This window comes from Podarcis raffonei, chromosome 3 (genome assembly GCF_027172205.1).
Source record: "Podarcis raffonei isolate rPodRaf1 chromosome 3, rPodRaf1.pri, whole genome shotgun sequence".
In the NCBI taxonomy this organism is placed as follows: Eukaryota; Metazoa; Chordata; class Lepidosauria; order Squamata; family Lacertidae; genus Podarcis; species Podarcis raffonei.
The window spans coordinates 81,647,844-81,669,245 of record NC_070604.1 but is presented as its reverse complement, the minus strand read 5'-3'; the positions used below and the strand labels follow the sequence as shown (position 1 = coordinate 81,669,245).

Below are 21,402 nucleotides of genomic sequence, written 5' to 3'. Positions count from 1 at the left end.
AGTTGGACGGGGACAGGGACGAGCGAAGGCAAAGATCGTCCTCCTGCCCCCCAGCCTCTGCCCAGCAGCCCAGAAGGCTGGGACCAGTAAGGCACTACTGCCTCTAAGCCAAGGAAGATGGGGAAATAAAAGCATGATTATTCATTCATTAAACTATCTACCATGCATTGATCCACATTCTGTAGACCTTGAACAGTATGACAAACTCTCTGGTACTAAGCAAACTTGGACAGTGCTGCTAACCTTCGAAAGTTCCATCACACCCAGTATGCAGCTCAGAATGAAGAGGCTTATTGCTTCCCTTTCTATATGCCCAATTAGAATGCTCTTAGATGAAGGAAGAAAATCATTATCTACATGGATGACACTGAGTGCAGCTCAAGGGGGGGGGGAATAAACAGAAAAGATACTCAAGAAGCCCCCGGACTATAACCAATACAGGAAATCACAGCAAAGTCCAGCAGATGGGACCTCAGTTAAACTGCCAAAGGGAATTGATGGATATTGCAACACCCCTTAAAAGGTTTGGAACTGGCAATATTAATTTGACCAATAATAAATATAATAACTCTGATGAGACCCTGGACATATTTCCCTCTAAAAATAAAAATGACAACCCCACTCTTAGAAGGGGACCAATATATTGATTATTCCACCAATCAGTCAGGTCTCAGTACTGGAGCAGTAATGATCAACCTGGTCTGCCTACCACAGGAAACACCTGCACCTGCCAAATCCGATTCTATAAGAGATGTTCCCAGTACTTTTGACTCATTTTTTCCACTCAGATTTCTAACTCTGACCTATTAGCAGGCCTGACATAAAATCCTGTCACAGAGCGAATCATTCAGATTAGATCCCAGCTTCACAAAGCGGTGCAGGGTTGGCTGGGATCAGATGAAGTGTGGCTATTGCAGCCTTCTCATGCTGCCCTGCCATGTCCTCACCATCAGGGAGTTGAGCCCTTTCCAAACATTCTTTTTAGGATCAGGAAAAGAAAGTGGGAACAACTAAGCCCTTGTATGTCATTTGAGAATGGAGGCAACTACCTATTGTTGCACCCATAACCTAGGTTTAAGGTGACATTTATTTATGAATATTTATTGAATTTTATAACAAATAAAGATATAGATCTCAATCATCATGTTATATACCACTGTTCTCCCTCCCCTCCTCTGGACTTCCCTCAACTCCCCCTCTGCTGAGTTATTTAGCTTTATTTATTGTATCCTGCTTTTCTTATATAAAAGTTCCCTTATCATTTCTCTAAGATATATGTTACTGAAATAAAGTTGTGAACGTTTTTTTCGAACCCTGCCAGTGAATCCAGTCCATTTTGTTGTTTCTGCAAATCGACTGTAAATGGTTCCCAGACTCTTTTGAAGATCTTTTTGTCCTCTTGTAGTTTCTGTTAGCTTAGCTAATTCTGCATAGTTCATCAATTTTTCTTGCCATTGTTCCTTTGATGGTATTTCTTCCATCTTCCAATATTATCCAATCAAGATTCTTGCCGCTGTTGTAGCATACATAAATAGTATCCATTATTCTTTTGGCAGCTCTTGGTTTGAGATACCCAACAAAAAGGCTTCAGGGTGTTTAATAAAGTTCATTTTGAAAAAAATTTTCAATTCATTATATATCATTTCCCAGTATTTTTAATGCATTTGCATTTCCACTACATACGATAAAATGTTCCTTCTTTTCCTTATATCTCCAGCATCTGTTATTTTCTTTCCTAAACATCTTTGCCATTTTCACTAGGAGAATGGAGGCAACTACCTATGTTCAGTTTCTTTCCAACCCTCAATGCCTTTCCAAGAGACTTTCACCAGCCACTGGCAGTCAGGAGATGGAGATTCCAGGGTGTTTGATCTCAACTGGGAGAAAGCCTAATTGGAGCCTCCTGAAAAAGCCTTCTTTCCATCTGCAAGTCACTGTGGAAGAACTGTAATACCAATAACCTCCTGCAAAAGGACTTTTCTTCATCACAGACCTAGTCTAATTTTTATCACACAACTGTGAGGTAACAGGGTAGAAATAATAAAGCCGTGCTAGGAGACTCTATGACAAAAGTCTATTATCCAAACCATGATTATTTAAAGGACAATTTGTGTGAACATATAAACATTTTAACATTCCTCATGTTTCCAGGTGGCAGTTTGTCTTCTGTGTGTAAAGGTAAAGGGACCCCTGACCATTAGGTCCAGTAGCGGACAACTCTGGGGTTGTGGTGCTCATCTCGCTTTATTGGCCAAGGGAGCCGGCATACAGATTCCGGGTCATGTGGCCAGCATGTAAGCCGCTTCTGGTGAACCAGAGCAGTGCAAGGAACCCGTTTACCTTCCCGCTGGAGCGGTACCTATTTATCTACTTGCACTTTGACGTGCTTTCGAACTGCTAGGTTGGCAGGAGCAGGGACCGAGCAACGGGAGCTCACCCCGTTGCGGGGATTCGAACTGCCAACCTTCTGATTGGCAAGCCCTAGGTGACAAATCTTTTTAAAATCAATAATCCACCTGCTCTATGGGTCCAGAAAAATTATCTGTTCTCCTTGTTAACAAAAAAACATGGATTTCAGTAGTAGCAAATTCCATTTTCTTCTTTCCTTCTCCATACTCCCATATTTCCCCCCCTGCATATCCCTCTCAGACTGCCTCTGACAGAATGTTTTCTAACTATGTGTAACCCTAGGCTGTTTGCAGAAGGGGCTAATAAGAAGATCATTGAATTTATCACTGCCCAAGTCTCATAAATTTTCAAAGGGGGATATTGTTGTCCTGTAGCCACCATAAAGTGGGGAAACCTTTTCACTGAGTAAGCAAGCTTAGTAGGACCAGTCTGATCACTAAAGGGACTGTATTGCCTGAAGAAGGGAGTGTGAGATTAGGGGCCTGAGTCTATACTGTGGGTGAAAGCCCAATAAAGCTGGAGTTAGAATCATAGAATGTAGAGTTGGAAGGGACCACAAGGCTCATCTAATCCAACCCCCTGGAATGCAGCAATATTTTGCCTAATGTGGGGCTTGAACCCACAACCCTGAGATCAACAGTCTCATGCTCTACCAACTGAGCTAATCCCAGCGTAGACAATATAGCATGTATTGTCTTCAACTGGGGCTCATGTTTGAGCATACTCCCCATGGAGCACATAGAACACAGGGCATTCACTATTCCACTCCCCCAGGACAGCCCCACATCTGTGTTACACATTTTTGCATTCCTTACCTTTTATCATCAATAGTACATAATATGGAAAATTCCCATTCAACAAATGAAGACCCTTCATACACTAAATGTATCTAGACAAAGAAAAGATAACTTGGAATCACTCAAGCCCAAAGCTGCCAAAATGACTTTAATCAAATATTGGGAATCCTGGCACAAATTATTGTGTTGGATTTCTGCATGAATTGGAATTCAGCAGTGAATTCTCCAGCCTACTTTTGTAAATTTTTGAAAGCTATGACAGTGGAACGACCAATTTCTGGGATGTTCCTTGTTACTAGGGATGGGTCATGGTTTCCCACTGCCCCCACCAGACCTCCCTGCCCCTCGTAAGGGAGAAAATTGGGGCAGGCAAAAGTCACTTGACTTTCGGGGTGGGAATGAGTAAAGTTACAGTAACAAGGTGGTTCAAGGTTTGACCCAGTTCTACTTGCCAAATTAGATCTTAGCCTATGTATGGACAGTAGTCTTAAACATGAAGTACTTACACCAGTTCTTGCAGTAAATAGAATATAATGCCCTACTGAAGTTTCATATCTGAAAAGACAGTAAAAAACAAGGTGCTCATTAACAAAGGCAAAACTCTTCATAGTCTTTCGATGTTAATGAGCACACGCACACCTCTATACTATACATGCAGTTTGTGATTTAAATATCTTGGCTTCCTTGAGGAACCCTGGTCTGATCAATTACCGGTATATATTCATTGCTTCCTTAAAGAATTACTGTATCCAGCTGTCTGCTTTATCTGTTGGTATCTGTTGGATTTTTTGGCCTGTTTCCCCTGCTCAGGTATGAATTGAATAAACCAAGAGAAGCAGAAAATATTTGAAGGTCTCTCTGCTGATCTCACAGGATAAAACAGTCCAGGGATGTCCTGGGAGGACATCCCAGAGACCACTGATCCTTCTCTGAGGGTAAAGTGAGAGGTCTGTTGTGAGAGTTCCCACACTGCTGTCATGGAAAATTCTAGTCCTTGCCTTCCAACACTACAAGCTCCAGTGTTTGTAGACGCAAAGAGGGTGCATGCTGAGGGCAGTCTGGTGATGGCATGTTGCCAATGAATGGATCCATAGCATTCTCCGCCCCCTGACATGCTTCTGAAATGGGGAAAATATATGCCAGCCCTGTGTACATGCAGTTTCTCTTCCACTGGAAATAACGAGAGGGAAATTGGCTGCAAAAATAAAAACCAGAAATAGCCGCAGGAGGGAAAATGCCACTCTGTCCTCACTTCTGCCATACCAGCACAAATATGGCAGAGAACTGGATAAGATGGTTTGCTTGCTTTCAGTTCGTCTCTGCCAACATGGTAACATGGTTCTGTTTAATAAACCTATTCACTATAGACAAATAATGTATCTTAGTAAGGTGCAGTGCGAATGTGTTTGCCAGACGACCTTCCCTTCGCCTAATTTGTCAGCCGCCTTCCATGTCGGAGAGTGGGCGCACTGGCTGTGCTCACTTTCACTATGCCCACCACTGGCATGCAAGCCTCGGAGGGGATTCCAAATGCGGCTCTCGGACTGAGAAGAGTGAGCAAACCGAAGTACAGTGGTACCTCGGGTTACATACGCTTCAGGTTACATATGCTTCAGGTTACAGACTCCGCTAACCCATAAATATTACCTCAGGTTAAGAACTTTGCTTCAGGATGAGAACAGAAATTGTGCTCCAGCGGCGCGGGAGGCCCCATTAGCTAAAGTGGTGCTTCAGGTTAAGAACAGTTTCAGGTTAAGAACGGACCTCCGGAACGAATTAAGTACTTAACCCGAAGTACCACTGTAACGGCCCCTGGGTGGCCGGCTAGGGGAGTGCTCTGCCTCATATCTGTTACCTTTCTCTTCACAAGATGCAACCTGCACTCACCATGAGGGCCGCTCGCTACCCTGAGCCATGGACACCCCCACTTCCTCGTTTCCCCTCTCGCACCCTTAAACCTGCCTCTCTGACATCCCCTTCCCAACCCGTTCAGCCCCCCGGGCCATCCGTCTCTCCCGCACCTCCACACTGCCCAGCATCCCTTCAACCAGAGGCAGAGCAGCAGGGGCTTGGCCCACACAAGCGGGGATAAAAAGCGCGCCATCAGCGCTGCCGAAAGAACGGCCCCCAAACCGCCGTTAGCAACCGACGCTGCCTCGCGCTCGCTCTGCGTCTACGAAGAACAGCGCGGATGGCCACAGTGGGGCTAGCGAGCAGCGCGCGGTCCCGCCAGCTGAGGCGAGATCCGGGGCGACTGCGTTTCCCAGCATGACCCGCGGCCATTTCACGGCGAGACTGGGAAGTTAGCCGCGCGACACTATGGGCAGCGTAGTTCCTTCTATATATGGGCACGAAGCGCCGGCATTTAACATATTATGCAGATGAAGGGGCGGGCCTCCTGACACGCGCAGGAGCGGGATGTCAAAGGGAGGCCTGTAGGCGGCAGCAGGAGCCGGAGCGGGATGCGGCAACTGTGAGGGAAGGCGGGGATGAGGTAGCCGTCGCCGGCGGAGTCGGGCGCGCCGCTTCCTCCTCTGCTCCTCGCATGTGCCTTAAGAGCAATACGGAAACCTTCGCCTGCGGGAGCCATGTCTGAAAGCGGCTCCACGCCCGCCGCCGCCGCTACCATCCCCAACGGCGGGGCCGCCTCACGGCACCCCGGCAATAAAGTGGCCGTGGTGCTGGGGGCACAATGGGGCGACGAGGGCAAAGGGAAAGTGGTGGACTTGCTGGCGCAGGATGCGGACATCGTCTGCAGGTGCCAGGTGAGGAGCTGGGCGGGCCGAGTCACCTTGAACTCTCCCGAAGGCGCGCGCGGGGAGGCGACGGGCCGCAGAGAGAGAACGAGAGCGGACCCCCCGCGGCTCTTCCCGCCGCCGCCGCCTCGGTTTCTATAGTAACTGCCGCGCTCAGGCCGGGCGCCGCGCTTTTTACCCGCCGCCTAGGTCTAACCAGCTGGCCCTCAGGGCGAGTCTCTCCCCTTCGTTTCCCCCATAGCCGTCTCTTCCCGCTTCCTCCATTGTTGCGACTGAGCTGGGCTGCTGCTTCCTTGCGAGCGCCTGGAGCCGCCGAGCCGCCTCCCCACCCCGGCCGACTACGCTGCTTTGTGACGGACGGCGGTGGGGAAGGACGGCAGCGACCTGTTCCTTCCCCCCCCCCCGTGTTTCTTTTATCTCTCTCTACTCTGACGGTTACGGCCATTTCCCGCCGTCCGCTTCTTTTTCTCCTCGGGCAGCCCTGCAGTGCAGCAGCGGCAGCTCTTCGCCCAGGCGAACGAAATGCAGCGGCGGAAAAGAGGCGGCTGAAGGAGCTGCTGGCAAGGCCTTGGCCAGCCCCTTCGCCAGGAGGCTGTTGTCTTCCTTGAGGCTCCATCATGAGTTCACTGGCGGGAGGAGAGGTTCATCTCAGGTGTACCGCTCCTGTTGTGTTGCCTGCCCAAAATAAGAAACAAGCGTCCTCCTGTTTTCTTCTGTGTGATACCTGATGTCTAAAGAAAGAGATCCTAGACCCAGGCTTCTCTCTTTTTCTCCCTCTTCTTATGGCCAATCTGGTATAGCTAATTTCTTCCAAGTACGTGGATAATGCTGTTTAAATAATACAGGTAATGTTAAGATCCTAAATTCAATTGAAAAATCCTTATCAAAACGTCTATTATCTTTCATTAAGTGATTTTGATGGAAACGGATAATCCAAAGAACAGGTAATGGCCCTGCAGTCTCTATCAGAATTGCAACCAGGACTACCTAGGATCCAAAGTGCACCATGTGCATGCCTAAAATTCTGCTTTGCATACACAAAACATGGGTTGTTTTCATCTTACTAATGCAGCCTCTTACACAGCCTTAGGATTCTCCAGTCTTCAGAAGGGCAGGGGAGGGGTGGAGAAAGAGCAGGAAGCTCAAGAGGTGGTGATGCAAAGTGCCCTGTTGAATCCATAGAAGTTCATACACAATTCTTTGGGTACTTTGTTTCTAAATTGTAGCCTGTGTATTTCAGAACATGCGCAGGTTGGAAGTGCTTTCTCAGCCTTAAACAATGAAGTAGGAATTCTGTGCTTAGGAGTTGAAAAAATCAAAAGACCTGCCATACCTAGACTACTTAGAAAAAACTAAGGCTGCCATGTTGTTGTTTTTAAGAATCTGATCCAACTGTTTTTGCACATGACACTTCTCTTATACAGATATATAAGAAAGTATGTGCGTAATCCTGTGTACATATATTTGCCACAAATAACGATGGGTTGTATTCAGTTAAGTCCTGCTCAAAAGTAGATCAACTTGATGTTAATGAACCTAAATTAGTCATGGCTGTTTACTCTGAGCAGGACTCACTTTGAATACCACCCCATATTTAGAAGCTACAAAAGTTTATACACACTTTACTTTTTTATCTGCTCCAAATGTAAGCACCTGTTCATATCATAGTTGGTTGTGTTGAAATTAGTAATACACTGTTATGCTCTGTCTCACTTTCCTGAGCTGTGAGAAGTTCCAGGGACATAGTGTTTATCTGGATTTCCTTCCATTTCAGCAGAGATTTATAGAATTTTGAATTATTTTACTTTTAATTACATATATACAGTGTCATATAAAATCTCCAAAGACAGGCAGTTCTCAAGAATGCTTTCTCTGCCTGAACTAACAGATCTCCAAATCTCAGCTCTGTGTCTTACTTGAAAATTATAGAGCTGTCCGCTTTGTTCCCTTTCCCAGATATGCATTCTCCTAGATTGCATTATCCCTAGCTGTAGGGTGGGTAGATGGGTGAGATAGAAAGCTACTTTGTACCAAGTCTGACCACTGATTTATCTAACTTAGTATTGTTGACACTGGCTAATACATGTACTGTAAGGTGTTTTCAAGGTTTCTGACAGAAGCCTTCCTCAGCCTAGCTTTGAAGATACCAAGGATATCTGGCATGCATATGCTATACCCAGGGGCGCTTCTCTGCTGCTGGTAGAGGTGGCAGGGCACCCAGCATGAAGCCAGCTCTGGCTCTACCACTGAACTATGGCCCTTCTTTTCAGGTAGAAATATATCGCCTGACTATCCTGGGTTATTAATGTAAGTAATGTACATTCACCCTAATTTACTATGGCCTGAAAATCTGAAGGAGTGACAGCTTAGGCAGCAATCCCTTTACTCTCTAAATGAGGAAATGGGACTACAGTAAATTGTAAATTTACTACAGTAAATATACAGTAAATTGCCTGACTATATTTATTTCCCTGTGTTTATGTACTTGTGGACCAGATCTTACAAGATCTGTTGAAGCCAATAAGAAGCTACATTAAGGCAGATGAAGCAACATTTTGAAAAGTGAGTTGCTGAACCATGCTCTTCTCTAAAAGATAATCTGTTTGTGTAGTTTAACTAGGACTTAAGAGTTGGGGAGACAGGGAAGCACCAATCTTTCTGTGTGATTCTTGAGAACTACCAGTCCTAGAGTTCCTTGTGTGTTGATTGGTGGGAGAGACAAAGCACCATAATAATTTCTGACATTGATTCCAAGGACAGTGAAAGCCAGTGTTTCTGGTAGGATTAATGGGTCCCAAATATATGTGAATAAATGTCCACTTAATATGCTACGGTTCAGTTAAATGTCATTAGTATTATTAAATGTATTACTTACCCTTCACCAGCAGAGTTACAGCAATTTAAAATTCAGAATTATAAACATTTGGAACCAATTACAGAATAGGTCCAGTACTGAAAACACATATCTTGGGTGTTAAAGGCCAGGATAAAGAGGTACATCTTCAACATTTGCTGAAAGCTGTATAAGAAACCAGATGCACATCTGGGGGAGAGAATTCCATCACTTAAGGGCTGCCACAGAACATGCCTTTTCTCATCCGCAACTTATGAGGGAAGAAGAACTACCAAGAAGCCCCTCTGCAGATTTTCACAAGGGGAAGGGGGCCTGTAGAGGAGACAGTCCTTCACATATTTGAAGTATAAGTCATTTGGAGTGTTAATCTAGCATGAAAACAAACAAACTGGTAGCCCAATACAGCTGTTCTAGAACATGGATTATATGAGTTCTGAAGGTAACACAGACATTAATCTGCCTGCTGCATTTTGAACCCGTTGAAGTTTCTGAGTTTTCTTCAAGGGCAGCCCTCATAAAGATAGTCCTACATATCTTTTGCAAACTGTCAGTGACTGGCAGAAGCTGAAAATTTTCAGCAAGTCTTAACATGTCTAAAAAGCTGCACTGTGTTTTTTACTATGGGGCAAAAACAGTTAAGATCCTGGCTTTTTATCTGTCTGGTGTGAACTTGCAAGATAAATAAGGTTTGAGAAATAACCCATGGTTTTGCAAAGAAAAATACTAGAAAAATAAAATTTTCAAGTAAATTGATCACGAGAAAGAAGGGAAAATATTGAAAGGCTAATACACTTTTGTTAGGACAACCAAAAAGTGTCAAAATGGTTGGCAAACTTTGTAGAACACTTCTTCATGTTGGACGTTAAGAACACAAGAAAAGCCTGAATCAGAGCAAAGGCCCATCTAGTCCAAGTATTCTGTTCTCACAGCACTCTGTTTTGCAACAACATTGGAAGGCCACAAGTCCCCACCTCTGACTTAAATAATAGTCCTATTCACAGAAATCTGAAACCTTCACAATTCTTAGAAGTGAGATTTTTAACACACACAATCTCATCCCAGTTTGTTCTATTAAAATGGTGCTTTCCAATGCCTGCTTTTGATGGAACAACTTTCAGATAAGGAGAAAGCAAATTAGATTATTTGCTGAAGTGATAACATATCACCAGTGTTACAATACAGTACAGCATATGCTGCATGTTGTTTTCTTGTTTGCATTTAAATGAAAATGTATAAATGTAGCTTGTAAAAATATTGTGTACATTTGATAATCTGGTCATAAAGTGTGTCTAAAAATCAGTGTGGTGAGTCTGATTTCTACTGAAGTGCAATTAATGGCTAAACCTTGAAGTCTGTTTAACTGTTGAAGTAGGGAACAAGAACCACACATCAGTTTCTCATTGAGCAACATTCTGCGTTTTCTTACAAAGATCACATACTACCAAGTCATCGGCAGTATTACTTCATAAGCATATTTTTCCCTTATTCCTCTTTATAGAATCGCTGCACCTTAGACTATGATGGGTTATTAGCATTAGGAACAAGTATAATACACCCTGAGTAGAGATGTGAAGGCCTGGGGAAAGTACTGGAAAAATTGCAGGGAAGCGGTAGGTTTTTTAAAAAATCTGCCCCCCCCCATCACATCTCTAACCCTGAGCATCTCTTCATATTATGCTTTGCTTGTTTGCAGCCATCATTGGAAGGAAATGATAGCTGTTACATTTGTGTATAGACTGGGCAAATTGTAATTTGGGCAGAGTTGGATGCCACAGAGCAAGTCCAATGGAGCGCTGTTTGATCCTTCTGTACTGGCTTGGTTTCAATTACTGTGGTCTGAGGATGTGGCAAGCTGATTGGAAATATGCAACTAACCACCTGTCCCTTTCACCTTTGCCTGTCTTGGCTTCTTGGACTTAGCTGTAGGGGGTTGATTGGGTGTGTCTGAGGATTAATGCTTCCCTGGAGGAGAGAAAGTACCCGCCTTGAAGTGGTGCATTAAAAAGTGGTCTTTAAATAGACCTCCCTGCAGTCAGATGTGTTGGACAACTATTGCCCAGTAACAAATATCCCCTCTTTGAGCGTGTTGTGGCACAGCTTCAGATATGTTTGGGAGAAAGTGATTGCTTGGATCCATTCCAGTCTGGCTTCAGGCCCAGTCATAGCACTGAAACTACCTTGGTCGCCCTGGTTGATGAAATTTGGCAGCAGAGATGTGGGAAGTGCAACCCTTCTTGTTCTTCCTGATCTCAGTGGCCTTGATACTGTTGACCATGGTATTCTTCTGGAGCTTCTCAGGCAGGTCAGAGTTGAGGGCATTGTTCTTCAGTAGGTCTGCTCTTACCTCCAGGAACAATTTCAAAAAGAGTTGTTCTGTGGTGTCCTGCAGGGTTTCATCTTATCCCCCATGCCCTTCAAGAAACATCAACTGGTCCAAAATGCAAGGGCCAAATCACTTGTTGGGGTTCCATTTATAACACATATAATTCCTATTTTAAAACAGCTTCATTGGTTGCCTGTTCATTTTTATATGTCATTTAGGGTGCTCACACTAGTGTCTAAAGCCTTAAATGACTTAAGCCCCAAATATCTGAACAGTTGCCACCTTCTCAACAGACACACTCTGGTGTTAAGCTCAGAACACTGGAGCCTTCTTGGTAGTTCTTCTGCCCTCAAAAGCTGAGGTTGCGGGACACCCTGAGAGAAAGCATTCTCTGTGGCAGACACCCACAGGGGGGTTTGTGGCACCTTCATTATGCAGCTTTCATCATGAGCTTAACCTGATCTTTGACTTTCTGTCTGTCTCTGTATATCTATCTATCATCTATCTATGTATCTATCTATATCTATCTATCTATCTGGACCCATTCTAGTTGTGACTGTAATTTCTGTTAAACTGTTTTTAATGTATTTTACATAGTTGCATCCTGCCCTGGGACTTTCTGGTGAAGGTTAGGTGGCTATGGTGTTGTTGTTGTTGCTGCTGCTTCAAGAGTGGGCCCATATATTGTGTAGGATCCAAAGTTGTGCAAGTGGGAGCCTCCTTAGGCAACACACCTTTCCCCTTCCTTCCTTCCTTCCTTCCTTCCTTCCTTCCTATGTATCCCCTGAAAAACATATCTGAAGGGCCAAGAAATTCTTCTAAACAGCGGGGGCTACGTTATGATAGGGAATTACCAAAAGTCAGGTGGACATAATTTATGCAAACACTTGCCTATGTTGTTCATCTAATGTAGAGGGGAGGGAAGTGGACAAAAATTATCAGGTGCCAAAGACTTAGTGAATTGGGCAGACTGCTTCATAAGTAAGCATGCTTTATTTCTTAAAACTCTGCAGAGGTGCAGTGCTTCTTATCACTTCATCTACATGTTTAAATATTCTTTTTAATGGTTGTGTGCTTTTAGTTAAGGATCTTGCATGTTTTTAATGCCTTTTATTGCTCACAAAAACAATAGCATAGATGGTTTGGTAGTTCAAAGTATGCTGAATGCTGGTCATAGTTTTCATTGGTAAAGCAGTGCACCATTTGCTTATAACTTCCTCATTTTTTTATTTAGAGAATTTTTAATCTACAGCATTTTACAAATCTCTAAAAAAGATTGACATCCTTGGTATAAATCTGCTGTAAGAGTAATGATAGATTGGTTTTTTAAAGCAATTACTGCTGTATAACTGATAGCAATCCCTTTGCTGAGTTCACATTGTTAGATAATGGCTTGGTTTGGTAAGCAGCAGTGCTTACCATCCATGATGAGTTGAGTGATTAAGTGATACCTTGAAACTCTTGTTAAGGTGTGACATCATCAAAGGAACTGGCTTTGAAGTCCAGTTGCTTTCAAATTAGCAAATGAGCATGGGAAACTGAGGTTTCTTTTTAAAATAAATTCTTTTTTTTTAAAGGATGTTAATTTGATTTGAAGTATGCCTCCAACAGTGTGCAGAACTGGTGCATGGTTTTCTGCTGCACTGAGCCAATGTGGTTATATGTTCTTAAGTGAAATCAGTTGCCATCTTCATGCACCATTTTAACTTTCTCAGATTGTTAAATTGTGAGCCTCAACTATAGTTTCCATTGGTGTTGCTCTTTTGGGGAAATTACCTTAATTTGCATAGGAAAATTATCAAACTTGTGAAAAGTAATTTTCATTTTTCATTGGGAAATGGTCTGATGCCCTAGAGTGATCTAATTTATCATGCTTATTTTCCTTGTATCTAATAAACAAAAGTAACAATTTCACAACTGCCAGGCTTGCCTAATTTTTATGTGCAATTAACATCCATTTGTTTTTGCTAATGAACTTAGGAAATGAGAAAAGCCCAATGGAATTATTTCCACCTGTCATCACTGGTAGCGTTATGCAGTTCTTTGGGCGTGAAACAGAACCAAAAGCTTGCATTAATCCATTTGCTAATCACATTCTCCTAGTATGAGCTATGTGGCTCAGGGTTCCTTCAAAACTGATACAAATATCACAGATTTGGAGGGATCAGACTTTCCACTGCTCAGCTGGATAGGATATCACTATCTTTTGTTTAAAAATAGAAATGATTTTAATTCTAAACACTTTTGTGTAAACAAACAAATAAGCAAACAAACTTGTTTTCTTAGGTAGTTTACATGTAGGTATCCTAAGGGCTTCTAATGTGTAGATTTTTTCTTTTAAGAGTCCCAGTGATTACATCTGCAGTTTTAAAATAAGCCTGTCTTTCTAGCTGTCAGATTATTTGATCATATACAATGCAAACAACAGTGTACAGTAGTGGTAAATTAATCTTTGTAATGTACCATGCCAGAAATCAACCGGATTTCTTGCAGTAAAGTGTTAATTTGTTAAAATATTATCTCATTTTTCCTTTGACATATGTTTACTTAACTAGTCAACATGCATAGCAGTTAAGATACTTTAGGATTATCAGCTTGTGGTCAGGGATTGCATTCATGTCTGAAACATGATCTGAGCAATTGGCAATTCTTTTTAAAAAAAATATTCATTCCACAACTGCAGTCTATTTTGTGTATAAAACTTCACTGTTTTCTGCAAATGGTGTGATGGAATACTTGTGATAGGGGATATATTGAACCCCACAGTATCTAGACTTTTGCTTCTTCTGGTGCCTCCTTCATCTGCCAACAGAGGCTATGAGGGGCGTTAGCAGCAGCCCAGTGAAGAAGCGGCAGCTTTGAGGGATGTAACATCTAGTTGACTCAGCAGGTTTCAGAAGTGAGTGCAAGTTGGAACATGGAAGAGATGGGGAAACATATTTACATATTTGACCAATCTTAGTAACTTTTATCTATTTCATAGTGTTTTAATTATTTTTTAATGTTGCGTTGCCTTAAGAGGTTATGGCATAAGCACTACAAGTAAAATAAATAAATAAATAAATAAATAAATAAATAAATAAATAAATAAATGGGTTACTAATCATTCTGTGATAGGATTTAGAATTTGGCTGCTTGGGAAAATCTGGATTTCAAGCTTGTTCTGTAGTCTGATCCTGTTCCATTTCATGGAAAATACTGTTAACCTTTTCAGCAGAAATTTACTAAGAGTGTAGTTGCAATCCACAGGCTTGGCTAAGATTTCACATGTGTCCTTTCAGCTGTAGCCCTCAGAACACTTGATACGCAGTATATCCATAGTAAGCGTAGCTAATGTGATTTATAGATATGCATAGTTGAAGTTGCGGTGCAGCTCATACTAGAATAGTTATATTCCTCCTCTGGATTTGATACGTTATGCAGCCTGTCATTTCTACTCCTCTTCTATATTACTATATTAGTCTGCTTATATGGGAATGTAGAGACCTGGGGACTGAAAGGATTTTAGAATGTTGCCTAAGAGTCTGCTAGTTTTGATGCTGTGTGATTGTTTTCCATATGGCTAGCATACTTATTTGTCTGGTAGCATAGTTTGAGCAGCGGTTGGTGGGTGACATTGGTGGCGGACTTGTCTTTCCCCTTCCTCTCCTCTACTGTGTGCACCCCCAAAATCTGCTTGGAGTGTTAGCAGATTTTGGGGGCACATGTGGAACTGCATGGAGGAGAAGAAGAAAGAAGTGTCATTGTACAGGTGGATGTCAATTGTGCAGTCTAAGTGGAGATTTCATTCTCTTTAATATCTTTAGGCCTGGCATGCATTGTTATATTGAAAGTAGTGTTTTATCTAAGTGTAGCTCATTGGCCCAGTTTGCATTCCACATTAAACCACAGTTAAAATAAGCTATGATTTAATGTGAAGAATCAGTGTGCTTCTGCCCATTGCTGAAATTTCAGGCACCAGTGTCAGGGAGGAAAGTACCCACAGTCTTGTTTGCTTGGGGAAACCCACATTCACATATGACAACAAGACAGACTCAGAGTTGTTTCCTCCCTGACATGGCAGCAGTTGGAATGGAGGAGCAGGGGCAAACTTTGATCTTTCAAATTTTAGTGGCACCCTCTGCAAGGCCAAAATTTGGCACCCCATGCATCTCACCTTCTGTTCTGCTCAATTCACTATGTCATAGTTGCAGTGCTCTGCAGCGGCCACTATGCTCAGTGGCCAGTGTGGCGGAATCGGTCACACTGCCCTAAATCCTCCTCTGGGAGAAGGAATAAAAATTCCATAATTTCAGCAGCATGCACTAGCTTATTTTAATGCTGCTCTGAGCCCCAAGAAGGAAGGGCAGGATAAAAATTCATTAAACAAATAACTATTAATAGGAAGTACAAGCATGTTGGCTTGCAAAATTCTTGAGGGAAATCCATATCCCAAACAACCACTTTAGAGGAGTAGAAAGGTTCTGCTTCCATTTGCCCGCACATGGTAATTGAGGCAGGGATTTTGGCCCCATGCAACTGCTCAGAGAAAGTAATTTCTGAATGAATTTGTTTCTGTAATTTATACCTCTTTTTCTAACAAGTACTTTCAAGGCAGCACAACACAGCATCTGTGAAACACTGCTGTGACAGAAGCAAGTGCACACATGCCAACTCTTATTTAAGCTAATATTTGGAGTGGGGAAGGCAGGCAGATTCCCTTCCCCAAATGTAAGATTTTTAAAGAGATCCTTGTTTCCCAGGAACCCATTCTGGCTTTCTTCTTGCTGCATGTGCCCAGTGTGGTTCGATGCCGGAGATCCACTTTACTAAAGGGAGAGTAATACTGGAGACTGATTCCCCACCCCTCTACCCCAGAAGTTGAATGTATGAAATGCCTGCACAGTTTCAAGTAGCTCACAACTATTCATCAGCAAGAGAAACTCGCATATTAGGTTACTGCTAGGAAAGAAGTTCAAGTAAGGACATGAGCTTTGTAGCTCTTTTGGATGAGCAGCTCTAGAGAGACTTGAGAAACATTTCTTATTCTTGAATGTAGGAAATAGAACATTTCTTATTTGTATAAAATGTTTTCAATTTTAAAAGATACTATGGGATCAAATGATAGCATTACCTCTTCAGATCAATGTTATTTAAACTTGGAATCCAAAGTTAGTCTTTTTGAGATGCCTGAAAATAACATTGATATTGATTTATAGGCACTGATATAAGGGTTTCCTGATCTCTAATTTCCTTAAGAAAGGGATGCTTGTGGAATTCCCTCCCCACAGAAGTGTGGCTGTTACTTTCATTTACGGTTATTATTATTATTAATTAGATTTCTATGCTGCCTTTCAGCCAAGGGTCACAGGGCTGTTTACAATATGGTTTTCATTGTATGCTGCAGATGTACCTCTTTACTCTGCTGTTTGAAATTTGAGATCATTTCTATGTCCAGCATTAGAAACTCAGATATATAAGCTGGGCACCAAATAGCTCCTTAAACCAAGGTTACAGTTGCCAAAATGGAGTGTCTAGTTGCCATTTTGGGGCAAGACGGCATCATGTCTTACAAGAACAGCATAGGCAGGAGAGCTGCATGATGAGCTTTGGACGCTGTTCTTATCATTTAGTCCTTATGGTTGCAGAGATAACATGGTTGCAGAGATAACATACCAACGCACTCAGGCCAAATATAGTTTTCTAATTTTGAATCATATGTTTTGCTGAAGGCTTTGGTCTGTATACATTTCTTAAACTTCAGAGTTCTTCCAGATCAAATAAAACCTAAATTGTTTTAAAGGTAACAGAACTTATTAGAAGTCAGATTTCACTATACAGTGGTACCTCGGGTTACATACACTTCAGGTTACAGACTCCGCTAAGCAAGAAATAGTACCTCGGGTTAAGAACTTTGCTTCAGGATAAGAACAAAAATCATGCGGTGGCAGCGGAAGGCTCCATTAGCTAAAGCGGTGCTTCAGGTTAAGAACAGTTTCAGGTTAAGAACGGACCTCCGTGTGGTGCGCATCCTGGGAGTGCGGTTGCGATGGCACCCTTTCCCCAAATGGTACCCGGTGTGGTGTGCTCCCCCCTCCCCTCATCCATATGCCAGTGGAAGTATTACTGCACGAACAGAAACCCTTGCAAGAGTGTGACAACTTCAATGGATACAACTCATTGAAATTTATGTACTATTCTTTTGACTTTATTTAAGAATATGAAGTAACATAGGATGGGATTATAAAAGTTTGTAGAGAACACCATCCTTCTTTTCTGAACTCATGTATAGAACCCCTTTCTAATTCTCATGAGGTGATCAAAAAGGTGATTCTAAATTTCTAGATGTATGAAAAAGATAAGATAGGCAAGGCAAATGAATTAACGGTTTAGTCTGCCAATGAAATGCTTTATGAATCTCTTGAACGTTTAAGACATGGCAGAAATGGCATGCTAGACCTCTATAAATATTGGCACTGTGGACTACTGCAAGGTAAATCTTGTCAGAAAAAATATGCCCAGTATGTTCACATAACTGGAATGCTGTGTTTGCATATTTTACTAGCTATTCAACCACGAAAGTCACTGAACATTCTGTGTGTTTCTTACACAGCACAGTTAAACTGGCCTAATTTTTTAAAAAAGCATTGTCCTCTTTTGTTAATTAGATAATAGAGTACAATCCTAAACTCTGAGTGAGTTAAGGATTGTACTGTATTATCTAATTAACAAAAGAGGACTATGTGCTCTAGCATTCCATTGAACACAATGAATTTCCTTCTAAACAAGAATGCTTGTGACTATTTCCTTCTAAACAAGAATGCTTGTGACTATTGTTCTGTGCTCACTTACCTGTGAATAAACCCCATTGAAAGCACCAGGACTTAGGAAGCACACATAGGGTTGTCCAATTATTTGCTACAAATTATTAGTATTTCTGTGTTAAAATAATCATCCTTGTACTGGTTTACCTATGCATTAGAATAGGTTACAAAATGGTAAAGCTTGGTTGCTTTTTACTGGAATTACCAATTCAGTAATGACTCCTTTGAAGACTTCAGCTACCACCTGTAAAATATCTGCAGCCCCCTCCTTCATGAGGTGGCGATAGTGCTTGTGCTTTTTCTTTGAAAAATACATAATGCTGAAAGAAGTGGTGAAGAGTGACACACTTTCCTACTTAAGCACCAAGTGTGCCTCAGATCAACACAACAGTGGAAGAGGAAGTAGGGAAAGTGTTGTTCTTCATTTCCTCTTTCATCTCTGTATGGTTTTTGAACCTCAGAACAACACTTGAGCAAATGAACAGAAAACTGGGAGAAAGGATAACTATCTGGGTGAGGGAAGCAGGAAGCAGGAGGGGGCTGGAAGTTGGGTGACATAGGAGTTGGGGAAGAGAGGCTGGAGTAAGAGAGAGGAAAGGAGAAAGTAGAATATGAAAACCAGCGTGCACTGTCTTTGGCACATGCATGCACACACAGGTTGGAGCCAGTAAAATGGATCCTCCTGAAAATGTGACATTTGTTTCTTGGTTGACTGAACAAAAAAATAAGAAACCTGCTGCCATGCCACAAAACATGGATCCAAGGTGTGGGGTGGGTTCTCATAATTTTTACAAGGAATAACTTCCAAAATCAAACATCACACTACAGAAGTAAGTTGTGAGTTTTCTTTGTGGCAGTTTTGTCAACTGAAGTGGATTCATTTTAATTTTCTTGGCGCTTTGAGTTTTTGGGGTTTTTTTTACAATCAAGCAGTATATAAATTTTATGAGATATAAATATATTAAAAATATAGTTAGCATAACACACTGGTTCTGAACCAGTGTTTAAACTATGACAGTTTATTAAAATATGAATGCTTTAGGAGTAATGAGGTCTTTCATTGGTCAAAACAACTGACTGCACATGACACACAGTGAAGCTTAGTTTTTGCATTTATTTATTTAGAAATAGTTTTTGCATTGTGAATTTGATTGAAAAGTTGTGGGTGTATTTGTAAATGAAAATACATCTTGGAAGCAAGTTTAAATCAGTGACCAGTCAATTGTCAATACATTCAAGACGGTTAGTAACAGGTTTGAGATTTGTTGTTTATGTTGCCAAGTTAAGCAAAAAGTAGCTTGATTTGTTTTTCTTCCAAGTAACAGACAGGAACAACATGTATGAAAGGGTTGATAGTTCTAATGTGAGCTTTTAATAAATATTTTAAGAAAAAATGAAGAATAATAAATCCTATCTTACCTGCAGGGAGGCAACAATGCTGGGCATACTGTCGTAGTAGATTCTGTGGAATATGATTTCCATCTCTTACCCAGTGGTATCATCAATCCAAAAGTTACGGCTTTTATTGGTAAGTAGTATTTTTCAGAATATACTGTACCTCTACAGTTTGAAGTCTTTTTTTTGTAAATGTTATTTTATTGATAATTTTTCAAATATAACGCAGTAAGTGATACATAAAGAGGAAAAAACAAAACACACAACTGTGTAAAAGGGAAAAAACACATATGAATATATATAAAAATACCCTAACCCAGACATTATTTTATAAATTTGATATTATTATCTTAATACTAATGTAAATATTAATAGTCTACTACATTTTGTATAAATTTGTTCCAAATATTCTTGTATTTATCCAAGCAGAGTCTGTAAGCAGTCCGTTCATAGGTTGCAAGTCTTATCATATTATCAATCCACTGATTAAAGGAGATCATGTCTTTATTCTTCCAGTTTATCAATATCAGCCTCTTGGGTACCATTAGAATGCGTAAAATCCATGTTTGTTGTCCAGTTGTTAACCTCTATATCAGGGGTTGTCAACTGGTCCCTACCGCCCATAGTGGGCATTTCAGGATTCTAGGTGGCTGGTCGGGGGTTCTGCGGCACAAGCTTAATCCTCCTTCCATTGAGTGCTGGTGAGCGGTAAGGAAATTTTACCATCAAGAAAGATGGTATAAAAAGGTTGACTATCCCTGGACTACTAGATTATCAGACTACAATCATCTGGATGTGACCCTGCCCTTCCAAGTAAGCAGGGATGTCAACTTGAATAAAATACTGGAAGGAGGGCAAGGGTGTCAACTTTGGAGGGCAGCCCTCTCAAATATTTTATTGGGGGGGCGCACAAAGGAACCTTGTCCCCTAGTAGTTGGCTCCTGTGCAAGTAAGTACCACTTCAACCTTGCCTTCCTGGTTAGCGGAGTTTGTAACCCAAAGCATCTGTAACCCAAAGTGTCTGTAACCTGAGGTACCACTGTACAAAGTCACCATTGGATTGAAGCCTTAGACCAGGGGTCAGCAAACTTTTTCAGCAGGGGGCCGGTCCACTGTCCCTCAGACCTTGTGGGGGGCCAGACTATATTTTGTAAAAATAAAATAAATGAACGAATTCCTATGCCCCACAAATAACCCAGAGATGCATTTTAAATAAAAGGACAAATTCTACTCATGTAAAAACACGCTGATTCCCGGACCGTCTGCGGGCCGGATTTAGAAGGCGATTGGGCCAGATCCAGCCCCCAGGCCTTAGTTTGCCTACCAATGCCCTAGACTTTAACTGAAAAGTAAGTAATATAAGATATATTTTAGTATTTAAATGCTTTTCCTTTTTTCAAAGTCAAAACTGGGGTTTTTGAGACTTTTAACCTTCTTGTATTCCTCATTGATCACTCCCTTTTCATGCTTTCCCCAGGAAATGGTGTGGTAATTCACTTGCCAGGATTGTTTGAAGAGGCAGAGAAAAATGTTAAAAAAGGAAAAGGTAAGAACAGCTTTCTAAGGTATCGTAGGGAGATGGTGAGGATTCTCTCGCATTGGTATATAGCAGAACTTGGTAATTACCAATGTGTTTTTGCTCCTGAGTTGCCTGATAGTATCCACTTGGTGCATTAAGGGAAAAAGTAACCAATTCTCAAAGATTTGTTTCTTTTGTTCAGAATTCCCCCCCCCCCCATATAATTCTATTTAACACCTTAAAGTAAGTGGTATATGACATACAACACTTTAAAATACAAATACACGCTGTATATAATTTTAAAATTTTCAGTGGCCAAGAATGTTGGATTAGTGTTCAGATTATCTAAACGCACCACTTTTTTTTAAAGCCACATGATGAAATAGAATTTAAATGGAAGTAATATTAAATAAATATCTAGGGTTTTTATTGCGAGTTAGAGTGTTCATAAGCCAGTGTTTTATATAGATCCATTTTCAATATATTGTATGTTTGAGACAAATAGCAATGACTGAAATTTGTTTGGTTTTTCCAAGCTACATTGAG

At 41.5% G+C, this 21,402-nt stretch overlaps 2 protein-coding genes and 1 non-coding gene across 10 annotated transcripts in view; 1 reads left to right on the top strand and 2 right to left on the bottom strand.

Moving 5' to 3' along the window:
- Nucleotides 1-5,505, bottom strand: part of CATSPERE (catsper channel auxiliary subunit epsilon) — a 51,893-nt gene extending 46,388 nt beyond the window's left edge. For 4 of the 7 annotated variants that reach the window (XM_053382692.1, XM_053382689.1, XM_053382691.1 and 1 more), the window contains exons 1-3: nucleotides 5,228-5,505; nucleotides 3,713-3,761; nucleotides 3,225-3,298 (exon numbers count right to left, since the gene is read on the bottom strand). In XM_053382692.1, coding sequence (XP_053238667.1) covers nucleotides 3,225-3,298; nucleotides 3,713-3,761; nucleotides 5,228-5,310 — 206 coding nt within the window. In that variant the 5' untranslated portion in view covers nucleotides 5,311-5,505. Of the gene's footprint in view, nucleotides 1-3,224; nucleotides 3,299-3,712; nucleotides 3,762-5,093; nucleotides 5,171-5,227 lie in introns of those variants that run through there. The other 3 variants (XM_053382693.1, XM_053382694.1, XM_053382696.1) reach the window with 3 other exon arrangements.
- Nucleotides 3,008-3,087, bottom strand: TRNAN-GUU (transfer RNA asparagine (anticodon GUU)). Its single transcript has one exon. It is a non-coding gene; the product is annotated as a tRNA-Asn (tRNA).
- A 165-nt stretch (nucleotides 5,506-5,670) lies between the features above and the next one.
- ADSS2 (adenylosuccinate synthase 2) overlaps nucleotides 5,671-21,402 on the top strand; it is a 28,426-nt gene continuing 12,694 nt past the window's right edge. Inside the window, exons 1-3 of one of the 2 annotated variants that reach the window (XM_053382699.1) lie at nucleotides 5,671-5,971; nucleotides 19,368-19,470; nucleotides 20,815-20,883. In XM_053382699.1, the coding sequence (XP_053238674.1) occupies nucleotides 5,795-5,971; nucleotides 19,368-19,470; nucleotides 20,815-20,883 (349 nt within the window). In that variant the 5' untranslated portion in view covers nucleotides 5,671-5,794. The remainder of the gene's footprint in view (nucleotides 5,972-19,367; nucleotides 19,471-20,814; nucleotides 20,884-21,402) is intronic. The other variant, XM_053382697.1, reaches the window with a different exon arrangement.